At 38.8% G+C, this 13760-nt stretch overlaps 3 protein-coding genes across 4 annotated transcripts; 1 reads left to right on the forward strand and 2 right to left on the reverse strand.

Moving 5' to 3' along the window:
- Window positions 1-183: 183 nt before the first annotated feature.
- LOC104942890 (splicing factor U2AF 35 kDa subunit) lies at window positions 184-2870 on the reverse strand (the record flags this gene model as incomplete). Its single annotated transcript, XM_010768197.1, has 5 exons — window positions 2755-2870; window positions 1387-1474; window positions 1053-1119; window positions 676-725; window positions 184-331 (listed from the first exon to the last, which is right to left on the reverse strand). Coding segments are annotated over exons 1-5 (397 nt in total), but the record flags the coding sequence as incomplete, so codon positions are not given.
- Window positions 2871-3862: 992 nt separating this feature from the next.
- Window positions 3863-11050, forward strand: gabpa (GA binding protein transcription factor subunit alpha). Of its 2 annotated transcripts, none has more exons than XM_010768194.1 (10): window positions 3863-5059; window positions 7153-7252; window positions 7341-7485; window positions 7653-7737; window positions 7860-8081; window positions 8176-8370; window positions 8528-8584; window positions 8751-8876; window positions 9158-9350; window positions 10094-11050. In XM_010768194.1, exons 2-10 carry the CDS (start codon window positions 7176-7178, stop codon window positions 10314-10316), a joined length of 1323 nt encoding a protein of 440 aa, XP_010766496.1. In that variant the 5' UTR covers window positions 3863-5059; window positions 7153-7175; the 3' UTR covers window positions 10317-11050. The 2 variants fall into 2 exon arrangements, with proteins under 2 accessions (XP_010766496.1, XP_010766498.1); XM_010768196.1 differs by lacking the exon at window positions 3863-5059 and adding an exon at window positions 5086-5445.
- LOC104942891 (amyloid beta A4 protein-like) lies at window positions 10944-13344 on the reverse strand (the record flags this gene model as incomplete). The annotated part of the gene is made up of 3 exons (XM_010768198.1): window positions 10944-12901; window positions 13009-13155; window positions 13253-13344. Coding segments are annotated over 3 exons (341 nt in total), but the record flags the coding sequence as incomplete, so codon positions are not given.
- Window positions 13345-13760: the final 416 nt, after the last annotated feature.

Here is a 13760-nt window from a genome sequence, read left to right on the forward strand (position 1 = left end):
TACTTTGGCGACCGTTAATAGGCTATACGTGGGCGGCCCGCCCATGTAAAGTCTATGTTTTGAAGTGAGAAGTTGTCCGTCAGTCAGACCCCCCCCCCAAAACGAAAACTCTTCGGTTCTCCACGAATTACACAAGTCACCCAAATCAGCGTTAAAAAAGCGGGAGGCGCTAATTTGCATCACTGGTATTAAAGCAGTGGTAATATATGTCGTTTTTAGAACCGATGCTCACCTTGACATACACATTTCCAACTAGGTGGTCACCGAGGTTGTCACACACGTTCATTTCCTCCACCTCTCCATACTTTTCCTCCATCTCTGTGAAGACCTCCTGTAAGGTTAAGAAAGACAAAAATGACATAGATGATCATGAGTAGTAGTTACATTGTTGATTTTCAGTCCAGAAAAGTAATAGAATGATTGATGGATCATTCTTATTTTGTTTCTACCTTATGACTGCTACAAATGTAATATATATGAAGAGATAGTTGGGTCTGTTTATGCAAAAATAGTACAGCCGCCATAATGTGATACTTGATGTATGTATTTTTTAACAACATACTGTAAAAGGTGTAACCCATTTTAAAACAAGGTTTGTTGAATCATTTCCTCAAAGAGAATGTATCAGCTACACAGTGGTGTGGTTGGGGTTTGAGGAAAATATTCAGAACTTACCTCAAAAAACTCATCATAGTGCTCCTGCATCTCCATGTCACTGATGGCACCTTGTGGTTATAAAAGAGAATAAAAAAAAACAGGAAAACCAAACAAAACAGATATATTATGTCCTTTCTTTTCAATGCCAGGGATTCAACAAATACATTTTTCATGCAACAATGAAAAGCCTGCATGAAGTAGTTTCAGCCACTCAAAATGCTGATATCGGATCATAGGACTTCCACCTGAACAACCCTCAAAGACTGTTGGCCTTTCTTTCACTTTATTTATCATAAAAATATCGATAAGATGAAAGAAACAATTGTCGTGAACACTTTATAAAAACATGCTCTTGCTTTTCAAGAACTGGCTTGAAAATCCAGAGAAACACTTACAGGTGAGGCCATCAGCAGACTGGGCACTGTTCTGAGGGTTCCTGTAAATGTTCAGGAGGGCAATTGTCTGAAACAGAAAAAATAAAAATGATTGGAACAATTTGTTTGGATAGGGGATGAGTATGAAACTGCTGTGTTTATTTTCTAGTAATGATCACAAAATGTGTCAACAGCATAGAAAACTGACAAATAAGATGTGAGTCACAGTTAAAACTTAGACAATCTTATAGCTCCTATTATATACACAAGACATGAGAAATAAAAGTTTGCTCTGGTCTCTGTATCATTTTTATCATAACAATACTTTGAAATAAAAATTTATAAATAATCTTACCTGGCTGAATGTTGGTTTATTGTGTAATCTGGAGCAGCGGTCGCCATGTCGACAGGCACCAATTTTAAAATAAAACGAGCAGTTGACCCTAGGGAGAAAGACACAATAAATGCAGATGAAGTAAACATTTTCAAACCTTTATTTATCCAGGTGTATCCCATTGAGATCATTGATCTCTTTTTCAAGGGAGACCTGCTAAAGACCTACATAAAAGCATTCTCTTGAACCTGTCTCCATGTTTGCTAAAGGTTATGTGGCTTGGGTTTCTTGTCCACAGGCTAAATAGCAAGCATATTATCACATTTGACCTGTCAGTTAAGGGATTATCCTTGAGTTTTTTAGCTGGTTAGAAAAGCAAATCTACCAGCCCCTTGTATGTTTACCAATGAATCTGCTAGTTTCAGGTCTATCAGTGTGTATTCTTCTTTCTGTGTCTTTGTATACACCACATATACAAACACCTAGTCCTCGTATATGTGAAGCTACTTTCTAATAAAAACCGACTAGTTCTTTAGCTGAGTTTAACTAGGAAAACATGCATATTTTGGTCACAGAGAGGTACCCAAATAAAAATACCCAAAATATGATTAAAAACGATATTTTCATTCTGTGGGTTGCTGATGTAGGCTACGTTTGAATTTACGCGTGTATGTAGTTTGAAATGTTCCACAGGTCCTATCTTGTTCAGGACTCATTACAAAATATATTGTTTTGGACTGACATGGTTAAATTAAGTTGTTCTAAACTTTCGTATAATGATTAAAGGAGAGTTATCTGTTAGGAGAAACAGATCCTGAAATGAATAGTGAAGCGGGGGAGATACACTTGCACCCATTCATTAACGTAACTTGTGATTTGGCGTAATATCTGCAACCAAAAACAAAAAGGAACACTGTGCAATTAAATGCTATGGCGTTTGGTACAATTTGTTATTTGGATACAATTGTGATTAGCTTGTTTAATGTTGGATAATGACTATCCGGGTATGACCTACTGTAACAAAGGCTTCTTATGAGTTTCCTTAAGTACCTAAGTATCATTAGCCAACTCCAATAGAAGAGAGTAGTTAGTGTATTGGTTAAGAGATTTGTATTCACAAAAACAAACTCGTTGTAATCGTTTTATTCTAACCATCCCAGAAAGGCTCAGCAGAAGCCAGATGTTGGCTAACAGTCGCGGCGCGGTATTTTACAAACGCTAGCCAGCGTGCTAGCATTTAGCCTAGCTGCTAGTTGTTAGAGCCGGTGAAACGTGTCCAGCTAGAGTCTACAAACGCTGATGTATACATTAGTAGTCGTCAAAGCAGGTGCAAGAAGTGATTATTGAACACATTGCTTAACAGTGACTAAATAACAGATAAATACTTACTTATCTTTCTCTGTCCCAAAAATGGACGCCAAGTATTCCGCCATCTTGGCTAGCCTGCGCTCAACCAGCAGCAGCAGCAGCGTCAAGGCTTCCGTCCTCCTCCTTCAGAGTAAATGTGTCCACAGTATAACTGCGCAGAAAATGTGTTTTTTCCCCCGCAAAACTTGCTCAAATTATTGAGATATTTAAAGGTGTATTCATTACACGTGGTCATTGTAATGTTATCTTATCCTATTTATCAATTCGTTGGATTTATTTACGGTAGCTAGCTAGTAATTAGGCTTCATCGTTCTATGTTTAGCTGAGAAAAGCATGCATTAACTATAAACTGCATCATGAAGAATATCGATGTGCCATTATCCTTACTATTATTACTAATCAAATACAATTATTTCAAAAATAATAATGCAGATTGTCTTTTTTGTGCAGACTTCTCGACTGATAATGTAGTTTAGAAATCAAAACTTAAACCTGATGGCCTTTATTTTGAAGGGCAGCGCGCACACCGGACATGTGTCATTTCACTCACTTCCGTGTCTACAGTGCTTTTCGAAACAAAAGCTTTTTCCACAATTTAAAGTCATCTTTTGTTGAATTTGTAGAATCATTAAATATTTTACCTCTTAAATAATTTGTTGTCATGTATTATATGTTCAGTGACAAATATGAATTAGAAGGTAAAGTAGGCTACGAGATCCCTTTGAATGTAGGGGTCTTTTTAAGGGAGTGGCACCCAAACAAGGCCTGAGATATATATTGGTGTTGCTGAGAACTTGAGGGACTTACAGTAAAAGTGAATGTGCAATACCACCTGCTCTTTAAAGCAATAACTTTCAATATTATGGATATTTAAATGTAATGATATTATTTCATAAAGATGTTATAACATACATCCTTGTGATCTCCAGGGAGGGAAGCATCATTATGGAAGACATGAACATAAGACATACAAAAACAAGGCCATAGCTTTTAAAAACAGAAACATGACCAATTTTTTTTTATCAAGATACATTTATTAGTTAAACTATCTGTTACACTTTATTTAGGAACAGTTTATAAAAAGTGAAGTCCTGACTACAAATCATCCACAAAAAGAAAACCATCATCAGCACACCTAGAGACACTAGCTTTATATAATATTTAACTAGATTAATAAGATTAACTAACATGAAACAAACATAACATTCAACAGATACAAGAGTCATGATACTGTATATTAAGGACAATTAGTATATTTCAAAAATAAAGTTGGATTACGAAACAGAAAAAGGGAAACTGCCCCAGGACTCCAAACCCCCTAGCCCCCAAGGGACCAGGTACTGAATTGTTAGGGGCCTCACAATTAATGTGGCTACTGTATTGAGATTTTGTCAAGGGGGCCTGTGTCAAAATACATTTAAAATGTTGTGCTTACATGGTGCACACTTTTTCAAACAGGAAAACATTTTGGTTTGTGTGTGACCGTGACCAAATGTGTGCAGAGTGAGGCTAAATAGAGAGCTCATCTTTGCCCCAGTATCGCATAGTGGGCTATCACCGCCCAGAGCCTCCTCATATTTTGCTTGTAATTATACCTAATGCTTTCTTTTAACGTTAACAGTCTGCAGGAAACACAAAGAAGTTCAACATAAATATGACTTTAGTTAGTTGAGGATTCACAGCATTTCAGTCTCTCACAAATGTATTTATTATTACAACAATCAGTATTTATTCCACTGTACAGTATCTCATTTTACATTCTGTTCTTGTTTATCTTATGCTATTTACATACATAGAGACCATATGCAACATTTAGCTTGTTGTGTTTTACTTGACATGTATATAATTAACTTCTCCTGCATTTCCTGCACATTGGTCTTGCAACATCATCTTTCACTATTTTTATTGGGTTTTTGACATTTATTTTCCATTATCTATTACCATAACCACACTGTAACTACTGTGCATATGACAATAAAGCCTGATGGGAATAATATGGTTGAAGAACTGGAAAGTGTGTTGAAATGGACCACTAACATGAAATTGAAAGCTGATGGAAAAAAAATGTTTGTTATTAAAACATTATGCTGGACACACATTTGTAGAGAGAACACCAAACTATGGAAACGTCACACAAGTAAACACTAGTCACATTTTGTATTTTCCATAAAAGTGTAGGGTAACTGTCTTGCCAGTTAGTCTCCGCCCCTCCCCAGAGTGTGTTGACCAAAAACTTGCATGATACGACTCGACTGTGTGAAATTTGGCTGCCTATCTACTACAGTTGAACACAATCAAACATCTCTCAAGGCCTGCATTTTCACAGGTATGGATATCTCGCAGATTGCGCTGCTTATTTAAGAGAAAATGTACTAAATCGCAGCCATGTGAAGGGGTCTGTTTGCCGTGCTTTAGACTCTTCCCGCTATTTTGTGGCTTACTAGCCTGCTAGCTGTTGTTTATTTCCTAGCCTAGTAGAAAGAGGCCGCCTACCTTCAGGCAGTCATAAAAACACACTCACAGAGCATTAGCCAACTTGAAGCTAGGCCAACGCTGCTACTTGTGCCATTTCTGCATATGGAAGATTAAAACAGCCGGAGTATAGTTTAAGACAATCTCTGTTGTACCAGTTTAGTGTTAGCCAGGTTGCTATCTGCAGTGAAGAGGAGAGACTGCTGCCGCGCCTCTGATCGCCGTCCAGCCTCAAACACAGTGCGTATACATCCAGACACGATTAAAAATGCTTTTTTAGTTCGTACTTCTCCGTATTGTTGCAGTCAGTATGTAACTGAACGATGTTTAGGTGTCATAGCAACACCGCTGCTGCTCTTTTCTCCTGAAGCTCGTGTCGCATTTATGGCGGCTGCTCTCGGAAGTCTTGTAACGCTGTAAACCTTAGCCAGGATTTCCGGCTCCTTTCCATTTGCCCTATGCTGTTTTGTTTCCGTTTATTCTATTTCCGTTTTTTAAAACTTTTCTACATGCAGAGTTAAAGTGGGATTTAACAACGATTTGTTACGGTTATGAAGCGCGATGTGTTCCTGTGGTATTTTAACGGCTGTTTCTCACGTTGGGAGCAATGGTTGTGTAACGACAGCCTCGCCCCGTGCTGTATTCGCGTGCAAAATAGTAGCTAACTCGGCTCACTGTACTCAAGCTTCAGTGTGTCGACACGTGTAGCCTGGTGTATACATTTAACTTTTATGTGATTTTTCAACATTTGTTCATTATGTGTAGTTATACGTGGTAACACCTAATATAACTAATGGCCTACCAGTTGGCCTTTAGAAACCAATGCCTCGCCCTCGAGTTAGCTAACGTTAGCAGTCAGTGAACTGTTGTAGGCGGACAATGAGGAATCGAGGCTGAGAGGCCTCTATAGTAGAATCCCCCCCCCCCAAACTTTAGCCAGCACCACGTAAATACACACTTCAGCCGGAATATTCTCACGTATCGAAACCTCAATTATTTTAACTTTTTGTATGCACTTTTAGTTGTTTGTGCTCACAAACCTTCCAATCACAGAATAATACATACAAAAACACAAGTTATTTTCCTTCAGTGGGCAATAGTGTGTCTGTGCCATAGAGTGAAACTTTTGTGTGTGTGTGTGTGTGTGTGCATACATACACATACATACACATACATATTCAGGTCGTCATTGAAAATAAGAATTTGTTCTTAATTGATTTTCCTGGCTAAATAAATGTTCTATATATAATTCAAGATGTATAGCATTAGGTATAACAACTATTATGCATGGTTACCATTTCTTATTGCAATGGTTTTCATTGGTAGTTTCAGGTTAAAGAGAAAAAAAGAATAGTACAACAGATTGTATTTACCAAAACATTGATAATAATAATGATGGGTTTAATTTATAATGCACTTCATATTTGAGTTCAAATCCTGAAGTGCTACAAGCAGTGAGCATGGAACAATATAAAACAGTAGGTCACATCCCCTAAGTATGTTGTCCATTTTCCCAGTAGTTTTGATTTATCAATCAATATGTAGTGTTAAGAAAAAGGGTTAATTGAATCTCTTGCAAATATGAATTGTTTAGAGAGCAGCTCCGAAATATATGAAAGTAGTCTGCATTAATTTCCAACATTCAAACTGTTCCTGCGAATCCTGCTGTATAGATTACAATTTTGGACTCTCAAAATATAGTACGTTCATTCAGCATGAGATCTGCCAGGATCTTGATTTGGTAGTCACAGTCTGACCCTCCCAATTAACATTTAGTGCCATTTGAAATGTGACACTTTTCTTTATTTCTTTGTCTTACAGTATTGTATTGCATACGTTGAAGACATAATCATTGACCTGGTGTGAATGTGTGTTTAATTATGGTCGGCTATAGTATGTAATGTATCTAAGCATTAGTAACGCAACCTTTTTTTAAATTTCCTACAGGTTTTTTTTCTGCGTAGAACATAATGTCTAAAGGTGAACCTGAAGAAATGATAGAGATCGAGATAGATGAGCAGGAGAAGCAGGCATGCCTGGAGGAAGGGTAAGCTGGAAGAGGATCATTTGAATGGAAAACTCTTGCACATGAAGCAAATAAACACTAATCCCCCCCCCCTCTCTTGTACATGTAGTGTTGAGGAGCAGACCATTACTGCGTCAGATCTGATTCAACAAGATATTGACATCAATGAGCCCATTGGCAATTTGAAGAAGCTTTTGGAGCCCCGCATCCAGATATCACTGGATCCGTATGAGATCTGCTTGCAGGACATTCAGGTAAGAATTTAGATAAATACAACATATTAAGATCTCTCTATGATTCGATAATGTTTTTGCGGCTAACACAATAGTCATGTAATGTTGATCTTATAGTATTCCTTTGAACTGCCAAGTGTTGCTTCTTTCTTTTTTTTAAAGCTTATCTGTTGTGTTCTTCCTTTTAGCTTCACCCTGACCACAGCCTCTTTGACCAGGGTGTAAAAACCGATGGCACCGTGCAGCTCAGCCTGCAGATAATAACCAAACCAGGTACTCGGATGATGCTTTAAATATCAGATAATATAAAGCTTTGTATTACTTTTGATATCCAAACTTAACATTCATCATACACCAAACTAAACTCACCTACTTGTTTTCTTTCCCTTGTCCAGGAGAGGAGAAGTTGAACATTTTGGAAATTGTGAAGCCGGTAGAAACAGTAGAAGTGGTTATTGACCCAGATGCGGGAGAGGATGGAACGATGGTAGAGGAGGGTCAACTCATTGCGGTGGAGCGATCTGGCCTCTCTGATGAGACCTCGGAGCAGGTTACACGCTGGGCTGCAGCACTGGAAGGATACCGAAAAGAGCAGGTTCGCCTGGGCATACCATATGGTGAGAATCACTTAAATAAGACGCTTTATTGTGTAAAGAAACATATTTAACGTGGTGAACATGGTGTTTGATGTTTCCTCCTCTCCTTCCCCAGATCCTGTGCTCTGGTCTGCTGACCAGGTGATCCACTGGGCAGTGTGGGTAATGAAGGAGTTCAACATCGATGAGATGGAAATCGGAAGCATTCACATTCCAGGTCGAGATCTCTGCTTCTTCAGCCAGGAAGAGTTCCTTCAGAAAGTTCCCAACGGAGAGATACTCTGGAGTCACCTGGAGCTGCTGCGCAAATGTAAGTTAAATAGTTATTAAATGTTTTTGTAGCGTAAAGTTTGTGTTTTAAGGGGTCTCCAGATGTAATGGAAGTACAAGTCCCACCTTGTTTATACCTGGGACAGAAATCATAGCCTAATAAATGTGTCAGTACTAATGCCTTGTATTTATTTCAGATGTGTTGGCAAGCCAGGACCAGTCGGGTGGGGACGCTACTGTCACCATTGATCAGCGTAAGTGGTTTATTGAAAAAGTGTGATTTGAAAAAACAAACAAAGCTAGCACATTAGGGGAGAAATGATCTCTTGCTTGCAGAAGGAAAAGCTCTACTTACATTGTAATGGACACTAGCAGTTTTTCCTGATCATTAATATTCTGGTTTGCATTAACTTTCTTCAGCCGTACAGATAATCCCAACACAAGTTAGCACACCCACTACCATAAAGGTGATGAAGCAGAGCCGTGGCCCCAGAACACCGCGTATTTCAGGAGGAGAGGAGCGAAGCTCACCGGGCAACCGCACAGGTAATTCATAACTCATGATGTTGATGTGTCATTTAAATCTAAGCAGGTTACATACTTTTTTAGACACACAACCTTAAAGTACTAAAAAGACTGGGAGGAGGGTTTGTTGACCAGAGTTATACCATATACTCTGTATTTTTACAAAGCTTTCAATCCGTCAGTATTGTTGGCCAGGTCTATACAGATGTGGAACTTTACATAAATTGGCAGAATAATCTATTATTTCATGTGATTTTTGTGACTGGTATTTTACACTGAATGCTCTGTTTGTTTGGTGCCAGGCAACAACGGTCAGATCCAGTTGTGGCAGTTCCTGTTAGAGCTGCTGACAGACAAGGATGCAAGAGACTGCATCTCCTGGGTGGGCGAGGAGGGCGAGTTCAAACTCAACCAGCCGGAGCTGGTGGCTCAGAAATGGGGCCAGCGCAAGAACAAGCCTACTATGAACTACGAGAAACTCAGCAGAGCCCTCAGGTTGGTTTCTTCCTTTTTAAAGGGGTGTTTAGTATTGTACTCCCATAACGTTGGAGAGCTTTTGGTCAAAATGAGTCCAGCACGTTCTGACTTTGGTCCTAGTAGTAATTCTTCAATTCCCACAAGGCAACTCAAAAAGCATCTTTTCTTTAAACACCTGTGCTTGATGCACTCTGTCTTTAGTGTTTACCACAAGTGGACATGGCTTACAGCAGTTCTGTGTTATTTACACATTTCAAAATGCTTACAGTTAACAATTGTGATGTGTTTGCTTACATCAGAAAAGACAATATAGTTATCTTTGTGGTCGTTATATTGTAACTGTAATCTTTCTCTTGGTAATTTAATGGCTGAGAAATATGTTGGTAATCCTAATGGCCTTATCTTCCTCTACCATTATGCCTTTCTATTTCCTGCATCACTTTATCCAAAGCTGAATTGTAAGCCTCGTAAGATATTAGATGGCACCAATAACAACACTAATCAGTCGATATTGCCATTGCCTAGCTGCAGTTTTCTCATCTCTCACTACAAGTTTAATTTAGATGTAGCCAAACACAGAAAATATACAACTGAGAAGTACATCATTAATGTGTAAAACCTGTCATGGTGGATTGCTCCAATACAAATATGGTGATATTAGATAACAAGAAATTATTTAACTCCATGTGGTAAAATACTTAAGTTGCAGGATTTTATTTGGGCTCCTTCCGGGCAGTTTTCTAACGTGCATTCTCTCTCAGGTATTACTACGACGGGGACATGATCAGCAAGGTGCAGGGCAAGCGCTTCGTCTACAAGTTTGTGTGCGACCTGAGAACTCTGATTGGCTACAGTGCTGCTGATCTCAACAACCTGGTGACCGAGTGTGAACAGAAAAAATTGGCCCGCATGCAGATGCACGGCATCGGTCAGCCCATCACCACGGTGACGCTGGCCACCACCGCACTAGACAAAGACAGTTGAAGCAGGACACGTGAAAACGCTCTCCTGCCGCCGCCAAAGTTTGCTCTCCAGCGCTGATTGGAAATCAAATCAACTTTATTCTTTTTTTGATACAACTGTTTATCAGGCACACAAATGCACGGCTGATCATTGTGGATTAACAACTTTGTTATCTTTACAGTCTGAAGTGAGTCTGAGGTGGTAAAAATGTAATGACATTTTTTTATCCTTTCTTTACCTTTAACCAAGAGATGTGTTCAGGATGAGGAGGCGGGTGTCTGTGTGATGGAGTATTGCTGCGTGCATGTGACCGAATGCTTGAGTGAGTGAATGAGATATGGACTTTGTTTATGAGTCCCTTGTCTGTAGTTTAGAATCATTTCCACTGTATATACCGGTACTTCATGTTTTTGATAGCCACCAGGACAAGTGTATTTTCATATTTTCCATTTATAGAGGACCTGCTTTGTATTTTATTTAGTGTTTGTTCCCTAAATTGTTGGACCCTTTTTTGTCCACTAGAGGGAATAAAGTGGCGAGCATTTTTCTTAATGTCTGATTCAGTCTTTTCATCTCTGAACTTATTATTAAATATTCTGTATAAATCATAGTAAGGAACTTAAAATGACAAACAGCCAGCAACTTATGTACATTCAAAATTTTATTCATGGTATAGTGAGTGTAGAAAGCATTTTCCTTACTCTACGCAAATGGTCCATTTAACTACACAATAACGGGGGGAAAGCATCATTTTTTTTAAAAACACATTTCTCCAGAGACACCCAGAGTGAGCATCAATTCAAATTTTAAAACATTCACCTGATTAAGGGCTTCACTAAGTGTCTGATCACATGTGAGTATAATGTGTAGAGAGGCGATATGTGTTGTATTTCTATGGTATAAAAAGCACAATATTCATGTCACATTCATGTTTACTGGAGGTGGCATTAATAATTTAATCAAGGGAGAGGGAAGTGTGTCTCTATGCCGATGTGGTCCACTCCCAGTACTGATGGTGATAATTCATCTCTTCATGATGATCGATAACAACAGATATGCAGGCAAAGAAACGTTCACCACAGGACGAACAGAAGCACTGTACATGTTTACGCAGGAAATGTAGAAAAATAGAATGAGAGAGATTTGGTGAAGGAATGTGTGAAGAGGAGAAACGCATCATATCTGTTGGCCCAACAACAACTTCAACAGCTGTGCTTCACAATAACGTTGACACAGCCAGAAAGAGTGGATAAACAGGAAAGACAGGGGTTAGAAGAGAGTGAAGAACAACTAAACAAGGGGGAAAGACTTGATAATGAAACTGGGCCATTGAGAGCTGATCTCCAAATATATAAACTCAAGAGTGGAATGATTGATCTGGAATGATAGATTTAGAAAGTTCGATTCAAACCTGTTAAAAACCCAATGAGCAGCTTGAATTGGCATTAGGGAATTAACAGGAATAATATTTGGTGATCTTCTAAAATGACAGAGTGCATAGAACGCAAACAGTAACAAAATTGTCTTCCTTTCGGATACTATAACACTTCATATATATTACATATAGAGCATTCTGCCCATGCAGCTAACACAACAGTGAAGCATGGAGATGAGTGTAACGAGCCAAAGTTAAAGCAAGTCTGTGAAAGCAGACCGGTTCTGAATACTCTTTTTCTTCTTCATATCACAAGATCACAAAGAAGACACGAAATGTACAATCCTGCTAAAATATCTAGTGAGAGGACCTCTCTCCAGGACCTCAACATATAATATACTGCATCTGTCTTCAATATTGCCATGCACTACATATACTTACAGCTAATCTCTGTCTTAATATATTACACATTAAAAAAAATAAGAAAACAAAAAAAACATTCAAAATTCTTCAACGTTTACATTTTTTGATTATGTATTTTTTTCTTTTTTTTCCTATTTTTTTGAAAAACAAACCTGAAACAGTTGGGCTTTAATCGTGCGAGAGCCTCCGCCCGCCGCCAGCTCTAAGAGCCGTTATGTCATCAAACACAGCTGCCATCGCAAAATGGAACAAACCGTGCAGAGCGAGAGGCAGGGATTTAAACAGCTTGGATTGACATGTTTCTGGTCTTAGTGGCGAGTCAATCGTCAACAGGGTTTTTCACTACAGACACTGATGTCTTTGTTCTGATTTGCAGAAATGTGCAGGTAAAACAGGGACCCTTGTCTTATCAATTACAGGTAAATATAATGTGTGGCGCTTTACAATCGAGGGATAAAGAAGGGATTGTGCCATGTAATTATTTCGGCCCAAACTTCAGATTGAGACATAAACTGGTACAAATACTTCCCTCTCATCATTTCTTAACTTGTGAGCAAGATACAAATCAGCCTTTGCAGGACTCTTCACACCTCTCCTTTGCCTGTAGTGGTGAGAAACTGAAGGTGTAGGGGCTAAGGGGCAGAAAGGAACAGACCCTACGAGTGAGTTTTAGGGATACTTCAGGGGGGGAAATGTTGATGAGCTGTTAGTTCTGCATCTGTTCAAAGAATTTGTAGGTGGGGTTTTCGTAGCCGTTCTGCTGCATCTTGGCCAGGTGACGCTCCTCTGGAGTCACCGCTGCATCGACCTACAGACACACAGAGAGGGGTTCAGTGTCACACAAAAAAAAACACGATTGTACAAACTAACTGCTGCATTCCTCACACACATCTTTTCAAAACACCCTTTCTTTACCTCGATCACACCGTGATGAATAGAAGTATACTGTTTCTTTCTCAGCATCACCAAGGTGATGACGATGACGGTTGCTATGACAACCCCTCCAACCATAAGTCCAATAATGGCCCCCTTATTGGATCCAACATCCTCAGCGAAAAACACCTGCAGTTAATTGGAAAAAAGAGAACAGAAATAAGAGCAGGGCCAGAAATAAAAGACACCATTATGTGCGTTTTGTTGGATTTCAGTTCTTTCATACCAGTTTCTGAGGGTTGACTTCATATCCAGCACTTTGCCTCTCGTCAGTATCTATCCGCACTTTTAGCATCTCCTCTGGCTTCAGGGGGGATACTGAAACAAAAATACACAGCAAATATTTGTTATAAAAACACATACATTTATAAAGGAATGTAATAACGAAATACATATTGCATTATATTATATTTGTACTGTATTAAAAAAAAAGCTAAAAAGATATTTGAAACTCAGCGTTACCTCATTTAGTTGATTTAAACTGAGCGTTAAAATAATTATAGTTTTTAACCAGAAATCTCCACGGGTCAACTACAAGATCTGACATAACAGAATGTTTGTACTTTCCTCACATCAGGATTGGTATCAAACAATATTATGCAGCCACATCACCCCAAGGTAGGGCTGCTCAATTAATCGTATTTTAATCGCAATTACGATTATGGCTTGCAACGATTACGAAAACCACGTAATCGAAATAAAACGATTACTTTTTTTTTTCTCAATTCTTTTTT

Source organism: Notothenia coriiceps, unplaced genomic scaffold (assembly GCF_000735185.1).
Source record: "Notothenia coriiceps isolate Sejong01 unplaced genomic scaffold, NC01 NC01_scaffold00005357, whole genome shotgun sequence".
Taxonomy (NCBI): Eukaryota; Metazoa; Chordata; class Actinopteri; order Perciformes; family Nototheniidae; genus Notothenia; species Notothenia coriiceps.

Bases quoted from the DNA above. Each gene is read 5' to 3' on its own strand.
- gabpa (XM_010768194.1), top strand. From the start codon at position 7,176: ATGTCTAAAGGTGAACCTGAAGAAATGATAGAGATCGAGATAGATGAG. The intron at 7,253-7,340 runs GTAAGCTGGAAG...TTGTACATGTAG, and splicing joins CAGGCATGCCTGGAGGAAGG to TGTTGAGGAGCAGACCATTA. The intron at 8,877-9,157 runs GTAATTCATAAC...GTTTGGTGCCAG, and splicing joins CTCACCGGGCAACCGCACAG to GCAACAACGGTCAGATCCAG.